This window comes from Aureobasidium pullulans, assembly GCF_000721785.1.
Source record: "Aureobasidium pullulans EXF-150 unplaced genomic scaffold scaffold_34, whole genome shotgun sequence".
Classification (NCBI taxonomy): Eukaryota; Fungi; Ascomycota; class Dothideomycetes; order Dothideales; family Saccotheciaceae; genus Aureobasidium; species Aureobasidium pullulans.
The window spans coordinates 37,121-54,107 of record NW_021941054.1 but is presented as its reverse complement, the minus strand read 5'-3'; the positions used below and the strand labels follow the sequence as shown (position 1 = coordinate 54,107).

Sequence of the window (16,987 nt, the reverse complement as noted above, 5' to 3'; positions counted from 1 at the left end):
CACTGCGCTCTCGGCAAATCTTGTTTCTCCATGACTGTCGCAAGGCATGCTGCTTGCCAGTTCACATAGTCACGAAAAAGTCACTGCACAGGGATGTGATTCGTGTGGTTGAAGGTCGTGAATTCGTCATAATCATGGCTATCGCAGTGGTGGTATCATCCCAAAAATCATCCATCCCATTCTATCCCATGTTGCCGATTGTCGGTCTTGTTGGCTTCGTGTAGCGGATGCACATCGCAAGACGCTTAAGCTCTGGCCTGCTTGTCGAGGTCGGCCTCAACACCACGCTGCTGAGTCTTGCCCTCGTCGTGCTTGGCCTCGTACTTGGCCTTGTCAGCCTGGTTGCCAGTAACGCTGGCGACGGCACCACCGACGGTACCAGAGACGCGGTCGGCAATACCGGAGCCGAGATCGTTGAGTTGTCCCTTGGCCTCCTGCTCCTTGCCCTCGGCGTTCTGCTGAACTCCCTGCTTCTTCAAAGACTCGTTGCCGACGAGGTTGCCAAGGGCCTCCTTGCCAGAGCCGACGGTCTGGTTCCAGGAACCCTCGCTGCGGTTGGGATCGTTTTGGGCGATGCCAGAGGCGGAGACGCTGTAGCCGCCGACGTTGGCACCGGCGTGCGAAGCATCGTGCTTGATCTCGGCCTCGGCCTTCTTGTTCTCGCCAGCATTCTGTGGTGTGTTAGCTTGGACCTGGTGCTGAGGAATGGAAAAGAGGATAGATCATACCTTGTCGGCGTTGCTACCGATGAGAGAGCCAAGGGCGGACTGAGCGGCGCCAGAGGCAGAGTCGATGTACGACTGGAGAGTGGAGGTTTGCTTGTCAGACATGTTGATGTTGTTGTGAGAAGGTAGGGTTGTGGTTGTGGTTGTGGTTGGATATGAAGCTCGAACTTGCAGCTTTGATGAGATGATGAGTAAAAGTCCTTTACAAGAAGAAGATGAAGGCTTATATAAATATTTCTCGAGTTGTTATGATGGTCCAACTTTCACTTGGAAGCGTGTTTGCATGTGAAGCCAATGACTTCATTGTGGCTGAAAGCTGCTTGGACCCTGTTTTAACGAGTGGCTAGGACCATATGACTTCACTGACTCCTTTGACAGCCATGATAGACCATTCTAGAACTCGTCACTTGCTGGCTGGATATTCGTGGAATGGTGTGCTGTCTTGAAAGTGCATGTGGTCATCTTAGTAGGTGTTACCACCAAATCATGCTGCTCGTCTCACTCCTGATCTATATCCACATCTCTGCATAATGCCGCCAATAGGGCACCAGCTTCAGAGCCTCCTGACCGAAAAGAAGATCCTCTTCGTTCCCTCCTTGTGCCATGATACCTTGTTTCTAACAAGAGGCCAGTCTTCCAGAGTAGCATTCACGTCCCATTGCGTGCCGGTTTCCTCTCCAATCTCCTCCCACATCTGCTTCCATGACTCCACGTTTTGCAGGAACATGTTGCCGCTTCCACTAGCCGATGATTCTTCCTCGTGAGCTCTGACATTGCCCACTTGACGCCCGACTAGTAGTGAGTCCTTTTGTGGCTTGAGAAGCTGGACTACGCGTCTCGCAATCTTCTTCTGTCCTTCATAGCCGAACAGATGGAAGAACGACGACGTGTGAAGGATGTCGATTTTGCCTGCTAAAGGCGTAAGGGCAGATTGTGATTCGAAGACATCTGCCGCGATGAATTTGCTATTCAGCTTGTCCTTGTCTTTGAAGAGATCGTATCCGAGATCCAAAAACCCTTGGTGAAGGTCACTGCCGATCAAAACACTGCCAGGAACTCCATCATTTACAAGACGACGAATGTCTTGACCAAAGCAGCATCCCAGATCGAGATACTTCTCGTTGCCAGACTTGAGTCTCTGGAGAATTTCCGGATATTCATGGAAACCTCCCAAGGGCATATCCAGGAAGCGAAACTGGCCGATGCAGGGGTACGGGAAGACTTCCCATGCTGTGTCTCTCTTGCTGGATGTCAGCATCAAATTGTCGCATAGGGATTCAATCAAGCGTGGTTGTGATTGAATACTTCCGCCTGATCATTACAGCCGCTACACTTACAATTCTTAGGACATGCGGAACGACTTGATCAGAAGGTATGTTGCTGTATGTCTCAAGGACCGACCTAGCTTGAGCATTAACATCTTCCAGCTCGGGCTGGAACCAGTCGACACTCTTGTCTTTCGTACCAACAGCTGTCATGTTGTTTGAGTAAAGGGAGAAGGTGAGGTGATGATGGACATGAAGCTTCGTGCTTTAACACAGGCATGGATAAACGGCAGCTGACAATTACAGTAACTGTCGCCACGCTCTCGTGGGGAGCTTGGACGATCAATGTGAAATCATACAACTGTCATTCCACAGATGGTCCTCGTTACGGAGAGTGTGCTTGGTAACGTATCACAGTGATGATGATAGCTCCCTCCTGAAATTGTGGCTTCAAAGCAATAAAGTTGTGTTGCATCGGCGCGTACAGATGGGTCCAAGTTTGCGGAGAAGCGACATTGTTGCCTTTAGGCGACACTGGTGCCTATTTTGACTGTCGCTGAACATTACCCATGACAATCAGGCATTTCTTATCTGTTCGCGACAAACATGCGACCTCCAAAAGCATTCATTGGCGTTGATGGAGGGGAATCATCCCAAAAGGGAAGAAAAAGGGAGAAAAATGATATAAATTTGCTCAGGTCCCCCGTGCCCCCGCAATGGCCAAGCACGGGCAGGAGCGGGCGCAGAAAAATTGGACCAACAACATCTCTAGACAATCAGACTCATCATTGCTTCACGTATTGCTCACATCGCTAGTAGACGACTACCAGCGTATTCACGACTCTCGAAAGCCCCTATTCCTATCCTTTCGAAACTCCCCTCCGCAACAATGAGCGAAATCACTCACCCCACCATCAAGGGTAGCTAAAGCTCCACATAATGCAGTTGAAAGAGAATGGAGGCTCATACACAAGGCAGATGGCTGGTTCCGCGAGATCTCCAACATGTGGCCCGGCCAGGCCATGACCCTCAAGGTCAACCAGGTCGTCCACCACGAGAAGTCCAAGTACCAGGATGTCCTCATCTTCGAGTCGACCGACTACGGCATGGTCCTCGTCCTCGACAATGTCATCCAGTGCACCGAGCGCGACGAGTTCTCGTACCAGGAGATGATCACCCACCTGGCCATGAACTCCCACCCCAACCCCAAGAAGGTCCTCGTCATCGGTGGTGGTGACGGTGGTGTCCTACGTGAGGTCGTCAAGCACGAGTGTGTCGAGGAGGCCGTCCTCTGCGACATTGACGAGGCCGTCATCCGTCTCTCCAAGAAGTACCTCCCCGGTATGGCTGTTGGCTACCAGCACCCCAACGTCACGACCCACGTCGGTGACGGCTTCAAGTTCCTCGACGACAAGAAGGGCGAGTTCGATGTTATCATCACTGACAGCTCCGACCCGGAGGGCCCCGCCGAGGCTCTGTTCCAGAAGCCTTACTTCGAGCTGTTGAAGGGTGCCCTGAGAGAGGGCGGTGTCATTTCTACCCAAGGTTGTAAGCACCCTTTCCTTGTCCCCTGACTTATCTTCGATCACTCTTCGCTTCGTCAACCCCCACCCGAGACCAGAAGTTGCTGACTTTTAGAAAAGCCGAGAACCAGTGGCTCCACCTTCCCTTGATCACCAAGCTCAAGCAGGACTGCAAGCAGGTCTTCCCCAACGTCGAGTACGCCTACACCACCATCCCCACCTACCCCTCTGGTCAGATCGGCTTCATGGTCTGCTGCCTTGACGCCAACCGCAACCTCAAGAAGCCTGTGCGCCAGTGGTCCGAGGCCGAGGAGGACAAGCTCTGCAAGTACTACAACAAGGAGATCCACGAGGCTGCCTTTGTTCTGCCCAACTTCGCCAAGAAGGCCCTCAAGTAGATGGATGATTTACGACACAAAATGGTCGATCAAGACGCTGTGCTTTAGACGTTTTCACAAGATACCAATGACATTACCTGCACTCCTTGCGGCCTTTCTACTCAATACATGATGATTACAGATGTACCTACCTGTGACGGGAAAGTCAAGTCCAGGTTGAAGTGCTCGGGGTGCTTATGTGATGGTTGAACACTGGTACGAGTAGCTGTACCTTGCTCGCTTCGCTTGTCACGACCAATGCCCAAGCCAGGCGATTACCAAGACGCAAAAGTGCCCGATCTGTAAACAGTGGCTTTGCTGACTCTTGAAGCCCTCCTCATTGCAAGCGCCGAGATGCGCCTGCCGACGTGCAAGCAGTCCCACCCGAATCATGGTGGAGTGGAGCCTTGTTATGGTCATGAGGATACATGCTGCAAAGTCTCTTTCTCACAACCGTGCCGTCTTCTTGCAAGAGCCGGCGTCAATACAACTGGCCGAGTCGTGTCCGATGTACGCGACAACGTGATGAAGGGTCGGTGACCAGACCGCGATACTCTTTCTATGCATCAAGTCAAGCGACCGAAAGGCGGAGGATAATTCGGCTGGGGATACACGGGACGAAATGCATGCATATGCACCTCTCTATTGGTCCATTTGTCCGAATTTTCGAGTGCAGCAGGGCTCTTTTTGCTGAGCAATTCTTGCATTTGCCATTTCCCTTCTCTTTTGACAGCCACCTGTTTCTTTGCCTCGAGCAAGGGCGAGCGGGTTGAAGCGCCTCATGATGGCAGGTGCCGCAGGTGCATTGTCGACATGATTGACTGCATGACAGATCCAGATCATGAGCCTTCTGACGACTTGATTTCGACGACGCGCAATCGCGGGTTTAAGATTCCTCGGAGGACAGTTGTGAGGAGAGCATTGGCTATAATTCTCCGAACAGGCAGTAGATTTTTCTTCTAGTCTTGACGCTGGGTGGAGCAACAAAGGGCGAGGGCGAAAACCAACGAGTCGACTAGAGCAGGACAGGTGAAGTGATGGTTCTTTTCAGCTCCCCAATGTTTGCCGCGTAGCAAGGTACAGCAGGAGTAGCAGGGGAGGAACAGGGATAGCGTGTTTCGAAATGCGCCCTTGCTGGCCTTGTTCCTGCGCTAGCCACGCCATCCCCATGCTGACACGTTTGGTACCTTGAATCTTAACACCACACACATCAAGAAAAGCTGCCGTCGCCGGTAAACTTGAGATGCAGGTCAGCAGCCGGAAGCTCAACCTCGAGGACAACTTTGGCGACGTGAGAGAGGCGAAAGCTGTTGCCTCTCGGCTTACTCGTGCTGTGCCCTCGTCCATCGACGCCTCTCCTGAGGTGTGCGCAAGTGAAGCCGTCTTGACTCGGCCAGATTAAGCTCATTCGGTTGATCTTCCGTGGATCTGGCCGTGCGGCCGCGTACAGATACCTGAATCCTGACAGTCGTGATGGAGGTGGGGAGCTTCATCTCTCAAAGATCCACTGTGAAGCAAAATTCAGCTCGCCAACAGCGAAGGAAAGAAGGCAATTCCGCGCGATGAACGACACGCAGGCCGGGTCCCCGGGCTTGCATGGACTCTGCAGCATCTCGAGTGCGGTCGATGGCAGTTGCGATGGGAAATGAAGAACCAGAAAAGCAGACTGCGGCAGCAAGCCGAACTCCCCACTCCCGGCTTCTTGCTGGTTCGCGAACGGTTGCATATTCTCCTTTGGTTGCTGTGCCCCTATTTCTCCAAAACAACCAACACAACAATTTCAGCTTGTTGGTTTTATGAGAGCAAACTGTTTCGAACGACATGGCGCAATTGTGAAACAATCACCTGGTCAAGTTGGAGCCAGCGCCAAACTACAGTTTCTGGTTCTCGGAAGCGCGGCGGCTCTCCAGTCACACTGATGGATGCATCTTTCAAGGTGGGTACTCTGCAGCGGGAATGGCGCTGCTGGCGCTCTGGACTCCCTGCAATCTCTGGGATCCACGCTGTCACTTTTTTCCCGCCGCATGGCTTTCCTCACCTTCCCTGTAGGGGCACGGATCAAGGCCTTGAAACTCAAAGTGCGCCTTTCTCACCTACCTTTACTCCTATATGTATCAAGCCATGTTCCCCCAGTCTTGAATTCATCTATTCCGATCATCCTTTCTTCGTTGCTCCTTCTAGGTCTGTGACCTATTCTTTCTTTAACCAAAAGTCCTTGCTAGGGCTAGTCATTCATTCACCACTTACATTCATTCGCTCTTTCGACCTCTCCCCTTTCAGGATTTGACATCCTCGCTTTACCTCTTCAATTCCAGCTTCTATATCCAACTTCACCATGTACACTTCTACCAAAGTTCTCGGCCTGGCTGCCGCCCTCGCTGCGCCTGCTGCTGCATTCTTCCGTATGCCCTGCCCTGGACGTATTGTTACTGAGCGTGCCGACCCTATTGTCTCTCCGGGCCAGGTTGCCGGCCACGTTCACACCATCTCCGGAGGCAATGGCTTCAAATTCGAGATGGACTACGCCGATGCTCGTGCCTCGGACTGCTCGTCTTGCCCCATCAAGCAGGATCTTTCCAACTACTGGACCCCTGCTCTGTACTTCCAGCACCAAAATGGATCTTTCGAGAACGTACACCAGTCCGGTGACGGTACCGGTGTCTATGGTGGCATGACTGTCTACTACCTTCAGCGTGGCGGTCCCAACAACGATGAGCTCAAGGCCTTCCCCGAAGGTTTCCGCATGCTCGCTGGTAACCCCTTCAAGCGTAACCACACCGACGATTTTGCTTCCGAGGCTGTCAGCTTTGTCTGCCTCGACTACAGCGGCGGCTCCAGCACTACTGACGGTCTTCCCGACAAGAAGTGTCCCGATGGTCTCCGCGCCCAGGTCTTCTTCCCTTCGTGCTGGGATGGTGTCAACCTTGATTCTGCTGATCACATGTCCCACATGTCCTACCCCGTTGGTGGTAGCTACGACAGCGGCAAGTGCCCTGACACTCACCCCGTCCATCTGATCTCCATCTTCTACGAGGTTAACTACAACACTGGCGACTTCGACGACGAGTGGTACGGTAGCGGTCAGCCTTTCGTCTTTGCTCAAGGTGACCCCACTGGTTACGGATTCCACGGCGACTTTGTCAACGGTTGGGACGTTCCTACTCTCCAAAAGGCCATCGATGAGTGCACCAACGACAGCGGCCTTCTCTCCGACTGCCCTGTCTTCGACTTGTTCACCACCAAGGAAAGTCAAGCTTGCATAATTCCTCCTCAGGTTGACGAGCAGGTCACCGGTATGCTCAGCGCTCTTCCCGGATGCAACCCTGTGCAGCAGGGCCCCGGCCTTGCCTCTGTCCAGAGCTGTCTTAACACCAACAGCAAGGTCGCAACTGTCGGTGCCTACCAACAGTACTACAAGGACGTCACTTCTTCTCTCAACTGGCAGTATGTTGGTTGCGGTACTGACAGCCTCAGCGGCCGTACCTTGAACTCTGCATCGACCAGCAGTGGCTCCATGACTGTCGAGACCTGCATTGCCTTCTGTGAGGGCAAGGGCTACAGCTATGCAGGCCTCGAATACGCTTCTCAGTGCTACTGTGGTAACTCTGTCGCTTCTGATCGCGCCCCTGTGACCGGTGTTCTTGGTAACTGCTTCTCGCCTTGCGCTGGTGACAGCACCGAGTACTGTGGCGGTGGTAGCGCTCTCTCCCTCTACCAGAGCTGTAAGGGCACTTCCAGCTGCAAGAACAACGACTACACCGGTCCTGCCGGCGCTGCCGTCTCTGTCGCCTCTTCTGTTGTCGCTGCCTCTTCTTCCACCAGCCAGACCAGCTCAAAGACCAGCTCCGTTTCCACCTCAACCACCAAGACCAACTCTGTTTCCACCTCTGCCTCCACTTCTGGCACCAAGCAAGCAACCACCCTCGCCACCTCGAGCAAGCCCGCGTCCTCTTCATCTTCAAAGACATCAACCACCACTGCCACCTCCACAGCAAAGAAGCACCGCAAGCAAAAGAACCCCGCTTCCGCAACCAAGAACGCCCGCTTCGCCGCCGCTGTCGCTGACAAGGAACACGCTGACCGTCAAGCCGCCGAGGTCAAAGCCAAGCTCGCCGCTTCAAAGGTCCGTCGCCACCTTGCCGAGCTCAAGGCTGGTCGTCATCATTAAACCTCTACTTCTGTAGAGGTTGCTTTTAACGAAAAATTCATGTGGTTGTATGACGGGTTTTTGGGGATGATATGGTATGGATATGGACGAACATGGATTGGATATATAGAAGGAGGTTTTTTTCTTTTTCATTTCTCTACTTTCGCTTCTTTGACAAAGACAGCTTTTTGATGAGGGAGGTTTGAAGATTTGCATTCTGGTTCACGGAACAGGATGGTTACTCTGGACATGGTTTTAAGAAATCAGATCAAAATATACGAAACCTTTTTTTTATTTTGACGTGCCATCTTTCTATGCCAAATTGCGTGACCGGGTTGGTGAGTAAACAGTTCTCTGTGGCTATAAAATTCTATCCATTGCAGTCCGAAAGTTGTGTATCTGTAGCATAGAAAGCAAGGTCCTTTCATGTGTTTTGGCTACCGGACTAGTAAATAATTGTCATCGTTTGATCAAGCCTGTCATTTGTGCATGTCATCCATCCATCCATCTACTCCTCCCTGAGTTTCTTGTTTGCATCTTGCTGTTCAACATCAATCCTCTGTCTCTTGACTCCTGATCCTGCGCCCAAAGCCCTTCCTTCTGGAAGTGGAGGTCCGCCGGGCGGCAGGGGTGGCATTAGAGCTCCATTGTCGAGCGTCCAACCCTCTCTTTGCAATCGCTTGAGTCTCTGTCCCGCAGCATATCTGACTAGGTCGCCAGTTGCACGGGCATCTTCGAGAGAGTCGTGGCCAAGAGCACCTCCCATTTGAATGTCGCGACCAAGGTGGCGCTTGGTAAGCATTTTGAGGCCGAAACGGTAGGGTAGACCGCGTGGGTGAGGGAATAGGATGATAGTGTCGATAATGGTAGGATGGCAGAGTCGGACAACATTCAGATCGTTTTCGATTCCATGACCGATCAGAGGGGTAGATGGTGTAAGGAACGAGCACAAGAGGTCGCGTGCTGCAACTGGACTTGAGACGATTGGTAGTGGATCACTGGCAGTGTCCTTTAATGGCGTAGAGTCACGAGTGCCGGGTAATGGAGGAACGTCGCTGCCGGGTGGTGGAGGAGGTAATAATGCATCCATGGCTGCCTTCTCCTCGTATGGTACAGCATTACTGTACATCTCCGGTGTCACACCAGACCAGCGAGTATTGAGGTCCAAGATGGTACCTTGAGGCCGGACGAGAACGTCAACCAGGCAATGACCTTCTGGCCAGGAGACTGCAGTGAGGCGAATGAGCTCAAAGCCACTTGTACTGTATCCCATTTCACAATCGAAAGTGACAGCGTCCAGTGTCTTACCATTGGGTCCTTTGGCAGGCCTTGGGTTGTGCGGTGTGTTGATGAAAGGCATGACGGATGCAAGCCTCTTGCCATCGCTGACTTTGAAGACGTGCGTTTCGCACTGTGTGCAGCCTGGCGATTCAAGCAATTCCTGGCAACAGGGATAGATGGCCTGTTTCGGACCTTTGATAGCGTCTGTCTTCTCACGTCTGGCCGTGAAAGGCTTTGCCCAGTGGTACCTGCAGGGCCCGTTTGTCGTCAAAGCGCCATCCTCCTCCCTACGTTCATCGAAGACTCGGAAGCGAGACTTGCATCGATCGCATACCTCGTAATTGAGGGAAGCAGCAACAGCAGCTTTGGCTTCGACAATGTCATCTTCAGTTGGCGGTATTGGTACGTAGCCGTGTTTGGCTAGATTTGTCTGATCGGTGATCAAGTGAGGAAGAACGATATGCTCCTGGTCAAGTGGCAAGCCAGTGTCAATCGGAGGAACGACGTTGCCTTGATCTTCTTGTTGGTCAATTCGGATAGTAGCAATGACATGAGTGATCCAATCCTCGACTGCCATCTTCTTGAGTGCTGCAACACGCATCTTGATGACGTTGGCGTAGACTTTGTGGTTCTCACGTGCCGTCTTTTCTTCTTCGTCCAGGGCAGCTTTGATCAGTTCGTCGCTTGTCAATGTCAAGACGGCTCTCTTAGGATGAGCGCCCTTGGCTATTTGATTGTTCAAGCGTTCCATTTCACCATGAAGATGCTTGAGGAACAGGGTACGCTTTCCATGGCCAGCAGGATCATGAGGTATCATGCGAGGATTCAGGGTTTCTTTGATGGCGGGTTTCGTAGGTGCTGTCTTGGATGATGCGGTTGGTGGCTTGGGTGGAGGGCTCACCGGTCTTTGTAGTGTCTTAAGAATTTTGAGGGGGGCAGGTGTCGTTACGGCTGGCTTTGGCTGGTTGACAGTAGTGAAGCCATTGGTGGCGAAGCCCTTGTTCGCGTTGCCAGACTTGACAGTGACAGGATTGGCAGTCGCTTTGGTGGCTGCATCAAGATCTTGGTCAAGTTTGCGCTTCTTTGCTGCGGGCTCCTCTGGGGCGTCAAGATTGACTTGTGGTCGTAACTCATGGGAAAAGATGCAATGAATTATTGTGCATCGTTCTCCTTCAGGGCATGGAATACCTTTGAAAAGACCAGTCGTTGAAAACATGGTGATTCAGTTGGCGAGATGAAGAGGGAGGGTGGCTTGACAAAGCGAAAAAAGCTTTAGTGCCTTGAACACGTTGGATGGGCTCGCTCATACAAGTTTACCTGATTGGAACGAGAGTGAGATGATTCAGGTTGAGAGCATACTAAGGAAGTGCTTGACGCTCGGCAAAGGATGTGTTTGTTCGAGGAAAAGATCATGAGCCAAGTGAAGCAGTCAGTTGTGAGTGCTCGACGGTTGAAATGGCGATCTGGTTCCAGAAATTGGTCGCAGGCGGCAGGAGCTCTCGACACAAATCACAGCCGTCTGAGAAGCGAGGAGACTCCTGTCACTCTGGGATTGAACAATATAGGGCAGCTGGTCCCTGGGCGAATAGAGTTATCGGAGGGGAGAGGTAAAGAATGGCCGTCGGGGTTTCGAAAGTGCCGAAACGTGCGATCAAGGCACGTCATCATCCAAGGGGAATCCACCAGTCGAGGCAGCCGAATTGTTTCTTCCATCCATCTCAACTTATATATGTCTCTTGAGTCGTTCAAAGATCATGGACACACAGCATTCGTAACAGTATCTGAAGAATTACAGTCTCGTTGGAACGGCAAAGTCGCGCAGAATTTGGCTAGAGAAACAGGTATGGCCGACCATCTCTGTATCTTAATTCACGGGTAAGGCTACACCGTGTCGCTGCGTGTACCACCATATCCCCCCTCTCTTCCTGTCCATTTCGTGTCATATGTAGAGTTTCGCTAACTCCAAGGTTCTGCAGGCTCTGGGGCAAGCCGAAACACTTGAAGAATCTCGCGACATCGTTACAAGCCGAATACCCGCAAGACAAGCTACACGTCCTCGTCACCAAGAGCAACTCGAACAGCTTCACCTATGATGGCATAGAATTGGGCGGCGAACGTACTGCCAATGAAGTCGAGGAAGAGATCAAGAAACTTGAGGAGGGCGGCAACAAGATCACAAAGATAAGCATTGTTGGATATTCGCTGGGTGGCCTGGTCGCGCGTTATGTTGTCGGCCTGCTGTACTCGAAAGGCTATTTCGACCGGATAAAGCCCGTCAACTTTACCACTTTTGCGACACCACATTTAGGCGTGCGATCGCCTCTGCTAGGCCCACACAACTACCTCTGGAATGTGCTCGGGGCTCGCACTCTGAGTACTTCGGGTCGCCAACTCTTCACCGTCGACTCGTTCCGTGATACAGGTCGCCCCCTCTTGACTATCCTCGCGGATCCGAATAGTGTCTTTATCCGTGGACTCGCCCAGTTCAAACACCGTACCCTCTATTCTAACATTGTCAACGACCGCAGTGTTGTCTACTACACCAGTTGTATCACCTACAAGGATCCCTTTGTCAACATCGACGCTGTCGATTTACAACCTCTTGCTGGCTATGATGGTGTTCTGTTGCGGCCCGACGAACCTGTTCGTCCCAAGCCTCGAGTACCGCTCGGCTTTTGGGCTCGAGTAAGATCTACCGGCTGGTCCACCCTTACCGCCGTCCCGTTGTATCTACTCTTGGCCGTCCTCATCCCTGTTGGTAGTATGCTCTTCCTCATCAACAGTGGTTATCAAACGATTCGCTCTGCTCAGCGTGTTCGCTTGCACGAGTCCGGTGGTGCCAACTTTGGAATCGAGCGGTATCGGTCAAACCCACTCCTTGAGGAGGCCCAGAATCTTGAGGAGCGCGTGTTTGATCGTCTCAATGCCAATCAAGGACAAGACTACCTGCCAACTCCGCCATCTGAAGACGAGGAACGCTTCTCAAAATCCGAACATTCTGGTAGCAAGTTCAAGGGCCAGGAGAAGTTTCCCACGCTTGCTCTTACATCGGATCAATTTTATATGATTGAGGGGCTGGATGGTGTGGGCTTTACGAAGTACCCTGTACACATCAGCAAGGTTCGCCATACACATGCAGCCATCATTGTGCGGACCAATCGTTGGGGTTTTGACGAGGGCAAGGTCGTTGTTGGACATTGGGTCAAGCATTTCGAGGTATAGAGGTTATATTCTTTTCTAGCGGATCATCATAGAACGCGTGCTTTTGTAATCCAAGAATACCTCTAAGCATTTCGCGTGTCCCATGGAGCGATTCGAAGCTCGAAGAACCACACGAGGCTTGATGTCATAATGCTCGGGAGCAGTGGGATTAGGGCGAGATCAACCTCCGCATCCCGATCCAGCGGTTTCAACTTGGGGGAAATGTCAGTGACATGGATCAGGACATGTTCCACTTGGCCAGGGTCATCCGCTAGACCGCAAGACCGATAGATGGTCCAAACAGGTGTTTCGTGAGCAGATATCCTCGTGTAAACTATTAGTGACCACGGAACATGTCGATCTCGCATGGGGGGATGCAGTTGTTCACGTCCTGGCTCGCCGCTCAAGCTCAGGGCACACGAGTGAAAACAATCCAGCGTTCGAAGGCCAGGTCGAAATCACCAGGCCGAGATGAAGTTGAGCTGACGCCGATAGGCGGTCAGCGCTTTAGCGTAGGTGTGCCAACAATTCCAATCTTCGAGATGGAAGATCTTTGCATCGAACAATTCAACAAATACGCGCTCGAAGATGACCGGAAGAATGATCGACAAGAGCATGCGGAGGCAGACCGAGGTGGCATTGATAAGATATGCTGTTGCCAACGCCGCTAACGCCTATCAGACTAGCGCCTCGGGCCGGGCCGCGCTGTTGACAGAAAGGCCCAAGCGTATGCCCTTGCCAGTGACACCCGAGCGTCAGAGATCCCTATCGCCAACATCTTCTCAGTCTGAAGACGAGAGCGATAGCGATTCAGAGATCGAGCAAACCGACTCGGAGTGGAGCCCTGTTATGGATCGGTACTCGTCGGCTGACTATGATCCTGCACTCTATGCGACGTCCGAAGTAGACGACGCGGAGGACTTCTACGATGCTGACCCATCTCAGCCAGCAGTCACGGCAGGCGCTGTGAGCACTTATCTTTCTTTTCCTCGTGCTCTCTCTTCGTTCCTGTTCCTGTTTCTCTTCCTCTTCCCGGTCCTCTTCAGCACAAGTGAAAAGGCAATGTCGTTTGCTAATCTCTTTCCTTTCCCACAGCAACACCAGACGTCCTCTTCGTCGATGGGCAATAACGTTGGCACGCTCCAATCAGGCGCAAACACGCCCGTCGACGCTGCTTTGGTCAGCAAGATCAACGCCGAGAAGCTCCAGGAACTGCGTGCGAAGCTGCTCGCTAACCGTCAAGCCACCCCAGTGAAGGACTTCTCGACAGCTGCTGCTGCTGCGAAGAACGGTACTCTCGCGTCGATCAAGACCGAATCACAGTCACTTTCTCGACCTCCGAGCCCCGCACACACGCCCAAGACCGTCGTCGTCAACAAGAACAAGCAGTCTGCACACAACAGACCAACCGCTGCATCAATGCTCAGCCAGTCAAACTCAATCGATGCTCTCCTGGCCGAGAGTCACGCATCCGTCATGTCGCAAGGCGCCAACACCCCCCAACAGAAGACTGCTCCAATCAAGCAGCAATACACAACAGCTCCCACCCCCAAGTCGACCACTACTACTGAAAAGGCCACTACTCCTAAGCTGGCTCGTTCGCCTGCTCCGTCTTATAAACAAACCAACACTGCTGAAAAGATGAACACCAACAACGACGAGTCTTCGTCGACTGCCAAGTCACCTGAAACACCCAATCAACAGATCAACAGAACTAACAATCTGCACATGGAGAAGGCCAATACTACCTCTCCTGGTCCTGCCGAAAGATTCCCCAAACACAAGACGGACCACCATGCCAATGCAATCAAGTCTGCCAATCCCTTGTCCAGAGGTCCTCTTCAGAAGACGAGCCTTAGCTTGAACACCAAGTCTGCCAAACAACAGGATGATGACTACTTCAAGGACGTCGATCTTTGGTTGACCATTACTGGCTTCCACGACAAGACGTTTCGTGAACAGAAGCTCAAGACGTACAAGATGCGTGCTGCGCTTGAAGAAAAGAAACGTGCCTTGGAACACGAATTTGCCGAACTTGAACGTCAAGAGGCTGCTACGGCTAACGACCCTAGTTCCAAGGATTTCATGCGTGGTGCTTCAGCTGCTTACATGCCTCCTCCAGCCCTTCCTGCCTCGACCTCCAACTCGTTCGATGGTCAGAGCGCTTCTTTGACCAAGGCCAACCCTATCCCTACTCAGCCTGCATCGGCTGGTGTCAAGCGTCCCCGCTCACCCTCTGTTCCTGTGAACGACTACCCTGAAAAACTGCACCGTCTCAACACTTCTGGCCGTGCTGTGCGCAGAGATGATCTCTTCGACAAGCCTCTGTCTGCCACCGCTTCCAGACGCGGCTCCGATCAGAGGTAATTTGGTTTGAGCGCCGCCTGACCCGCTTGAACCCACGTTCAGGTCCAATCGAACGAGCACAACAGGCTAACTACTTGACAGATCTCACTACATCAATGACAGATTTGACAGACCCGAAAGAGTTGACAGATCCGAGAGAGTTGACAAACCTGAAAGATCTGCCTACCACCAGCGTGCTGACTATGACACTTCTCCGACTTCTCACTCCATCTCCGTCAGAGGTCAGGCCTACCGCCCCAATGACGGTGCCTTTGGTCGTCGCGATTCTTGGAACGCTCCCAGATCTCCTGAATGGTCTGCACGCCCTCAGGGATGGACCTCCACTGCCTTCTCGGACGTGAACGAGGCCCCTCTTGGAGGTAGCTTCTCCGGTAACAACAAAAGTGGGTACACGCCTTCCAACCCCAGAGCCAAGTACAACAGATAAGCTTGTTCTTCGTTTCGCTCTTACACAAGTACACACTCGAATTGATTACTCGGGGTACATTTGGAAGATATAGAAGGCCTTCCACCATGATTAGCATTTTTGATAGCAAGGCGTCTTGGGGATTTTCAACACATGCCCGACACGACACAAAATGAATGCTTTTCTGTTTATCCACTCTTCTTTCCAACATATAATATCCCACTTTGTCTCTTTCCACACAGAACGCATACGTGCATTCAGAGCATACTCGCTAACGTCTCCGACTCTTTCAGCAGCCCCACCAGCGAGATTCTTCATCATCAAAAGCTGGAATATGCAAAATGTTATCGAAGCGCAACGCGATGGAGTCTGGGCCACTCAGGAGAAAAATACAGAAATGTTTGCCGAGGCTTTCCACAGCTGTCGCTCTGTCGTGCTGCTATTCAGCGTCAACAAAAGCATGGCATTCCAGGGCGCTGTAAGCACTCCCTTCCTACCCGACCTCCCGCTATACACGTACTGACAGCTCTTCGCCAGGCCGTGATGACGAGTCCGCCGTCTGCTACAGTCCCGCAACCAGCTTTCTGCAAAAAGCTAAAATGGCCCACCTCACCACCCTTTCGTATCCGTTGGATCTGTACAACATCTGTCCACTTCAAGTTCGTCGGACATCTGAGAAACATGTATAACCCCAACGATGACGGCGAGCCGCATGCTGTACTTGTTGGCAAAGACGGACAGGAGGTCAGTACCTCTGCTGGAGAGGGTGTCGTTGAGATCTTGAGGGCCAGAGATGGCGAGGCAAGGGGCGAGGGAGATAGACCTTGAGAGGCGTGTGGATGAGTCCGGAGAGGTTGAAGTGAAGATGTACATATGTGTGTAAGTTGCTTTCGAAAGCTCAAATGAGTGTTGAGTTGATACTCGAGGTATGTGTAATACGGCATTGCGATATAGTTTGCAGAATCATAGACATGTTGCTGAACATTTGCTATTCCCTGCTCTCCAGCCGCACTTTCCACACAGTGATAGTGATAAGTTTGAAGTATCATGTGAACGTTCGTCACTACCAACTATCGAAAGAAGGATCAAGCTCCCACAGTCCATATAAACCTCCTCCGCCCAGAACTCAAATCGTCACACATCGTTCCCAGTCGTACTCGATTGGCACTGAACAGCGAGCACCTCGACCATTGCTGCCGGAGCGCGTGCAACCACATTGCCTCGATCTCTACACCACGTGCTTGACCGAGCAGGCTAGCGTAGCGGTCCGCCGTGTATAGCAACCAAGTGACGGCTCAATAGCGCACGTGCAATCGCATGCACGCGGCAGATGTAGTCTCCGTTCATACTCCGATGGGAGATGGAAAGAGGGGCCCGTTTGGCGTACCTGCCCCTTGAATAAAGGGTGGAAATACAGAATGGTTTCTGTTTCAGGCGCGCTGGACGGCGGGAGACTCCATCGAATTAGCGCGGGGTATGAACCCCCTAGTGTCCGCAAGGAGGGAGTGACGACGAACCACGCTGTAGACACGCGCTTAGCCCCCAAAGGAATCATAAAAAGGCAGGGACCTTTCTGCTACGAAGACCAAGACAGCTATAATAGACATCGAAGTGGCGCGCAACGCTAGGGATGTCGTGGCGGACTGTGGATGGAGTGGTAGGGCGGTAATCCCCAACACGCGTGCCTGCCATCAA

The 16,987-nt window shown here is 52.2% G+C and overlaps 11 protein-coding genes across 11 annotated transcripts; 5 read left to right on the top strand and 6 right to left on the bottom strand.

The window, feature by feature from the left end:
• Positions 1–245: 245 nt before the first annotated feature.
• On the bottom strand, positions 246–830 carry M438DRAFT_339867 (uncharacterized protein; the record flags this gene model as incomplete). Its single annotated transcript, XM_029904262.1, has 2 exons — positions 246–671; positions 729–830. 2 exons carry the CDS (start codon positions 828–830, stop codon positions 246–248), a joined length of 528 nt encoding a protein of 175 aa, XP_029755462.1.
• Positions 831–1,278: 448 nt separating this feature from the next.
• Positions 1,279–2,203, bottom strand: M438DRAFT_359738 (uncharacterized protein; the record flags this gene model as incomplete). Its single annotated transcript, XM_029907364.1, has 2 exons — positions 1,279–1,965; positions 2,063–2,203. The coding sequence occupies 2 exons, from the start codon at positions 2,201–2,203 to the stop codon at positions 1,279–1,281; spliced, it is 828 nt and encodes a 275-aa protein (XP_029755461.1).
• Positions 2,204–2,859: 656 nt separating this feature from the next.
• Positions 2,860–3,927, top strand: M438DRAFT_349786 (spermidine synthase). The gene is made up of 3 exons (XM_029906477.1): positions 2,860–2,910; positions 2,969–3,535; positions 3,634–3,927. Exons 1-3 carry the CDS (start codon positions 2,880–2,882, stop codon positions 3,909–3,911), a joined length of 876 nt encoding a protein of 291 aa, XP_029755460.1. The 5' UTR covers positions 2,860–2,879; the 3' UTR covers positions 3,912–3,927.
• An 873-nt stretch (positions 3,928–4,800) lies between these two features.
• M438DRAFT_149833 (uncharacterized protein) lies at positions 4,801–5,362 on the bottom strand. The gene has a single exon (XM_029898960.1). It carries the CDS (start codon positions 5,235–5,237, stop codon positions 4,938–4,940), a length of 300 nt encoding a protein of 99 aa, XP_029755459.1. The 5' UTR covers positions 5,238–5,362; the 3' UTR covers positions 4,801–4,937.
• A 932-nt stretch (positions 5,363–6,294) lies between these two features.
• Positions 6,295–7,668, top strand: M438DRAFT_245311 (WSC-domain-containing protein; the record flags this gene model as incomplete). Its single annotated transcript, XM_029899581.1, has 1 exon — positions 6,295–7,668. A coding segment is annotated over one exon (1,374 nt), but the record flags the coding sequence as incomplete, so codon positions are not given.
• Positions 7,669–8,337: 669 nt separating this feature from the next.
• On the bottom strand, positions 8,338–10,901 carry M438DRAFT_349782 (uncharacterized protein). The gene has a single exon (XM_029906476.1). The coding sequence runs from the start codon at positions 10,532–10,534 to the stop codon at positions 8,546–8,548; it is 1,989 nt and encodes a 662-aa protein (XP_029755457.1). The 5' UTR covers positions 10,535–10,901; the 3' UTR covers positions 8,338–8,545.
• Positions 10,902–11,161: 260 nt separating this feature from the next.
• On the top strand, positions 11,162–12,540 carry M438DRAFT_378291 (lipid particle protein; the record flags this gene model as incomplete). Its single annotated transcript, XM_029908800.1, has 2 exons — positions 11,162–11,193; positions 11,295–12,540. 2 exons carry the CDS (start codon positions 11,162–11,164, stop codon positions 12,538–12,540), a joined length of 1,278 nt encoding a protein of 425 aa, XP_029755456.1.
• A 31-nt stretch (positions 12,541–12,571) lies between these two features.
• On the bottom strand, positions 12,572–13,107 carry M438DRAFT_149768 (uncharacterized protein). The gene has a single exon (XM_029898959.1). It carries the CDS (start codon positions 12,885–12,887, stop codon positions 12,603–12,605), a length of 285 nt encoding a protein of 94 aa, XP_029755455.1. The 5' UTR covers positions 12,888–13,107; the 3' UTR covers positions 12,572–12,602.
• A 261-nt stretch (positions 13,108–13,368) lies between these two features.
• M438DRAFT_284038 (uncharacterized protein) lies at positions 13,369–15,313 on the top strand (the record flags this gene model as incomplete). Its single annotated transcript, XM_029901426.1, has 3 exons — positions 13,369–13,485; positions 13,615–14,882; positions 15,016–15,313. 3 exons carry the CDS (start codon positions 13,369–13,371, stop codon positions 15,311–15,313), a joined length of 1,683 nt encoding a protein of 560 aa, XP_029755454.1.
• Positions 15,314–15,464: 151 nt separating this feature from the next.
• M438DRAFT_284063 (uncharacterized protein) lies at positions 15,465–16,120 on the top strand (the record flags this gene model as incomplete). Its single annotated transcript, XM_029901428.1, has 2 exons — positions 15,465–15,770; positions 15,830–16,120. The coding sequence occupies 2 exons, from the start codon at positions 15,465–15,467 to the stop codon at positions 16,118–16,120; spliced, it is 597 nt and encodes a 198-aa protein (XP_029755453.1).
• Positions 16,121–16,320: 200 nt separating this feature from the next.
• M438DRAFT_149745 (uncharacterized protein) lies at positions 16,321–16,960 on the bottom strand. The gene has a single exon (XM_029898958.1). The coding sequence runs from the start codon at positions 16,845–16,847 to the stop codon at positions 16,521–16,523; it is 327 nt and encodes a 108-aa protein (XP_029755452.1). The 5' UTR covers positions 16,848–16,960; the 3' UTR covers positions 16,321–16,520.
• Positions 16,961–16,987: the final 27 nt, after the last annotated feature.

What these genes read in the sequence shown, in the direction of transcription:
- M438DRAFT_149768 (XM_029898959.1), bottom strand. Translation starts at nt 12,887, where the DNA reads ATGCGAGATCGACATGTTCCGTGGTCACTAATAGTTTACACGAGGATA.
- M438DRAFT_149745 (XM_029898958.1), bottom strand. Translation starts at nt 16,847, where the DNA reads ATGATTCCTTTGGGGGCTAAGCGCGTGTCTACAGCGTGGTTCGTCGTC.
- M438DRAFT_349782 (XM_029906476.1), bottom strand. Translation starts at nt 10,534, where the DNA reads ATGTTTTCAACGACTGGTCTTTTCAAAGGTATTCCATGCCCTGAAGGA.
- M438DRAFT_149833 (XM_029898960.1), bottom strand. Translation starts at nt 5,237, where the DNA reads ATGGACGAGGGCACAGCACGAGTAAGCCGAGAGGCAACAGCTTTCGCC.
- M438DRAFT_349786 (XM_029906477.1), top strand. Translation starts at nt 2,880, where the DNA reads ATGAGCGAAATCACTCACCCCACCATCAAGG. An exon ending in CACTCACCCCACCATCAAGG is followed by an intron (nt 2,911 to 2,968) that starts GTAGCTAAAGCT and finishes TACACAAGGCAG; the next exon opens with ATGGCTGGTTCCGCGAGATC. An exon ending in CGGTGTCATTTCTACCCAAG is followed by an intron (nt 3,536 to 3,633) that starts GTTGTAAGCACC and finishes CTTTTAGAAAAG; the next exon opens with CCGAGAACCAGTGGCTCCAC.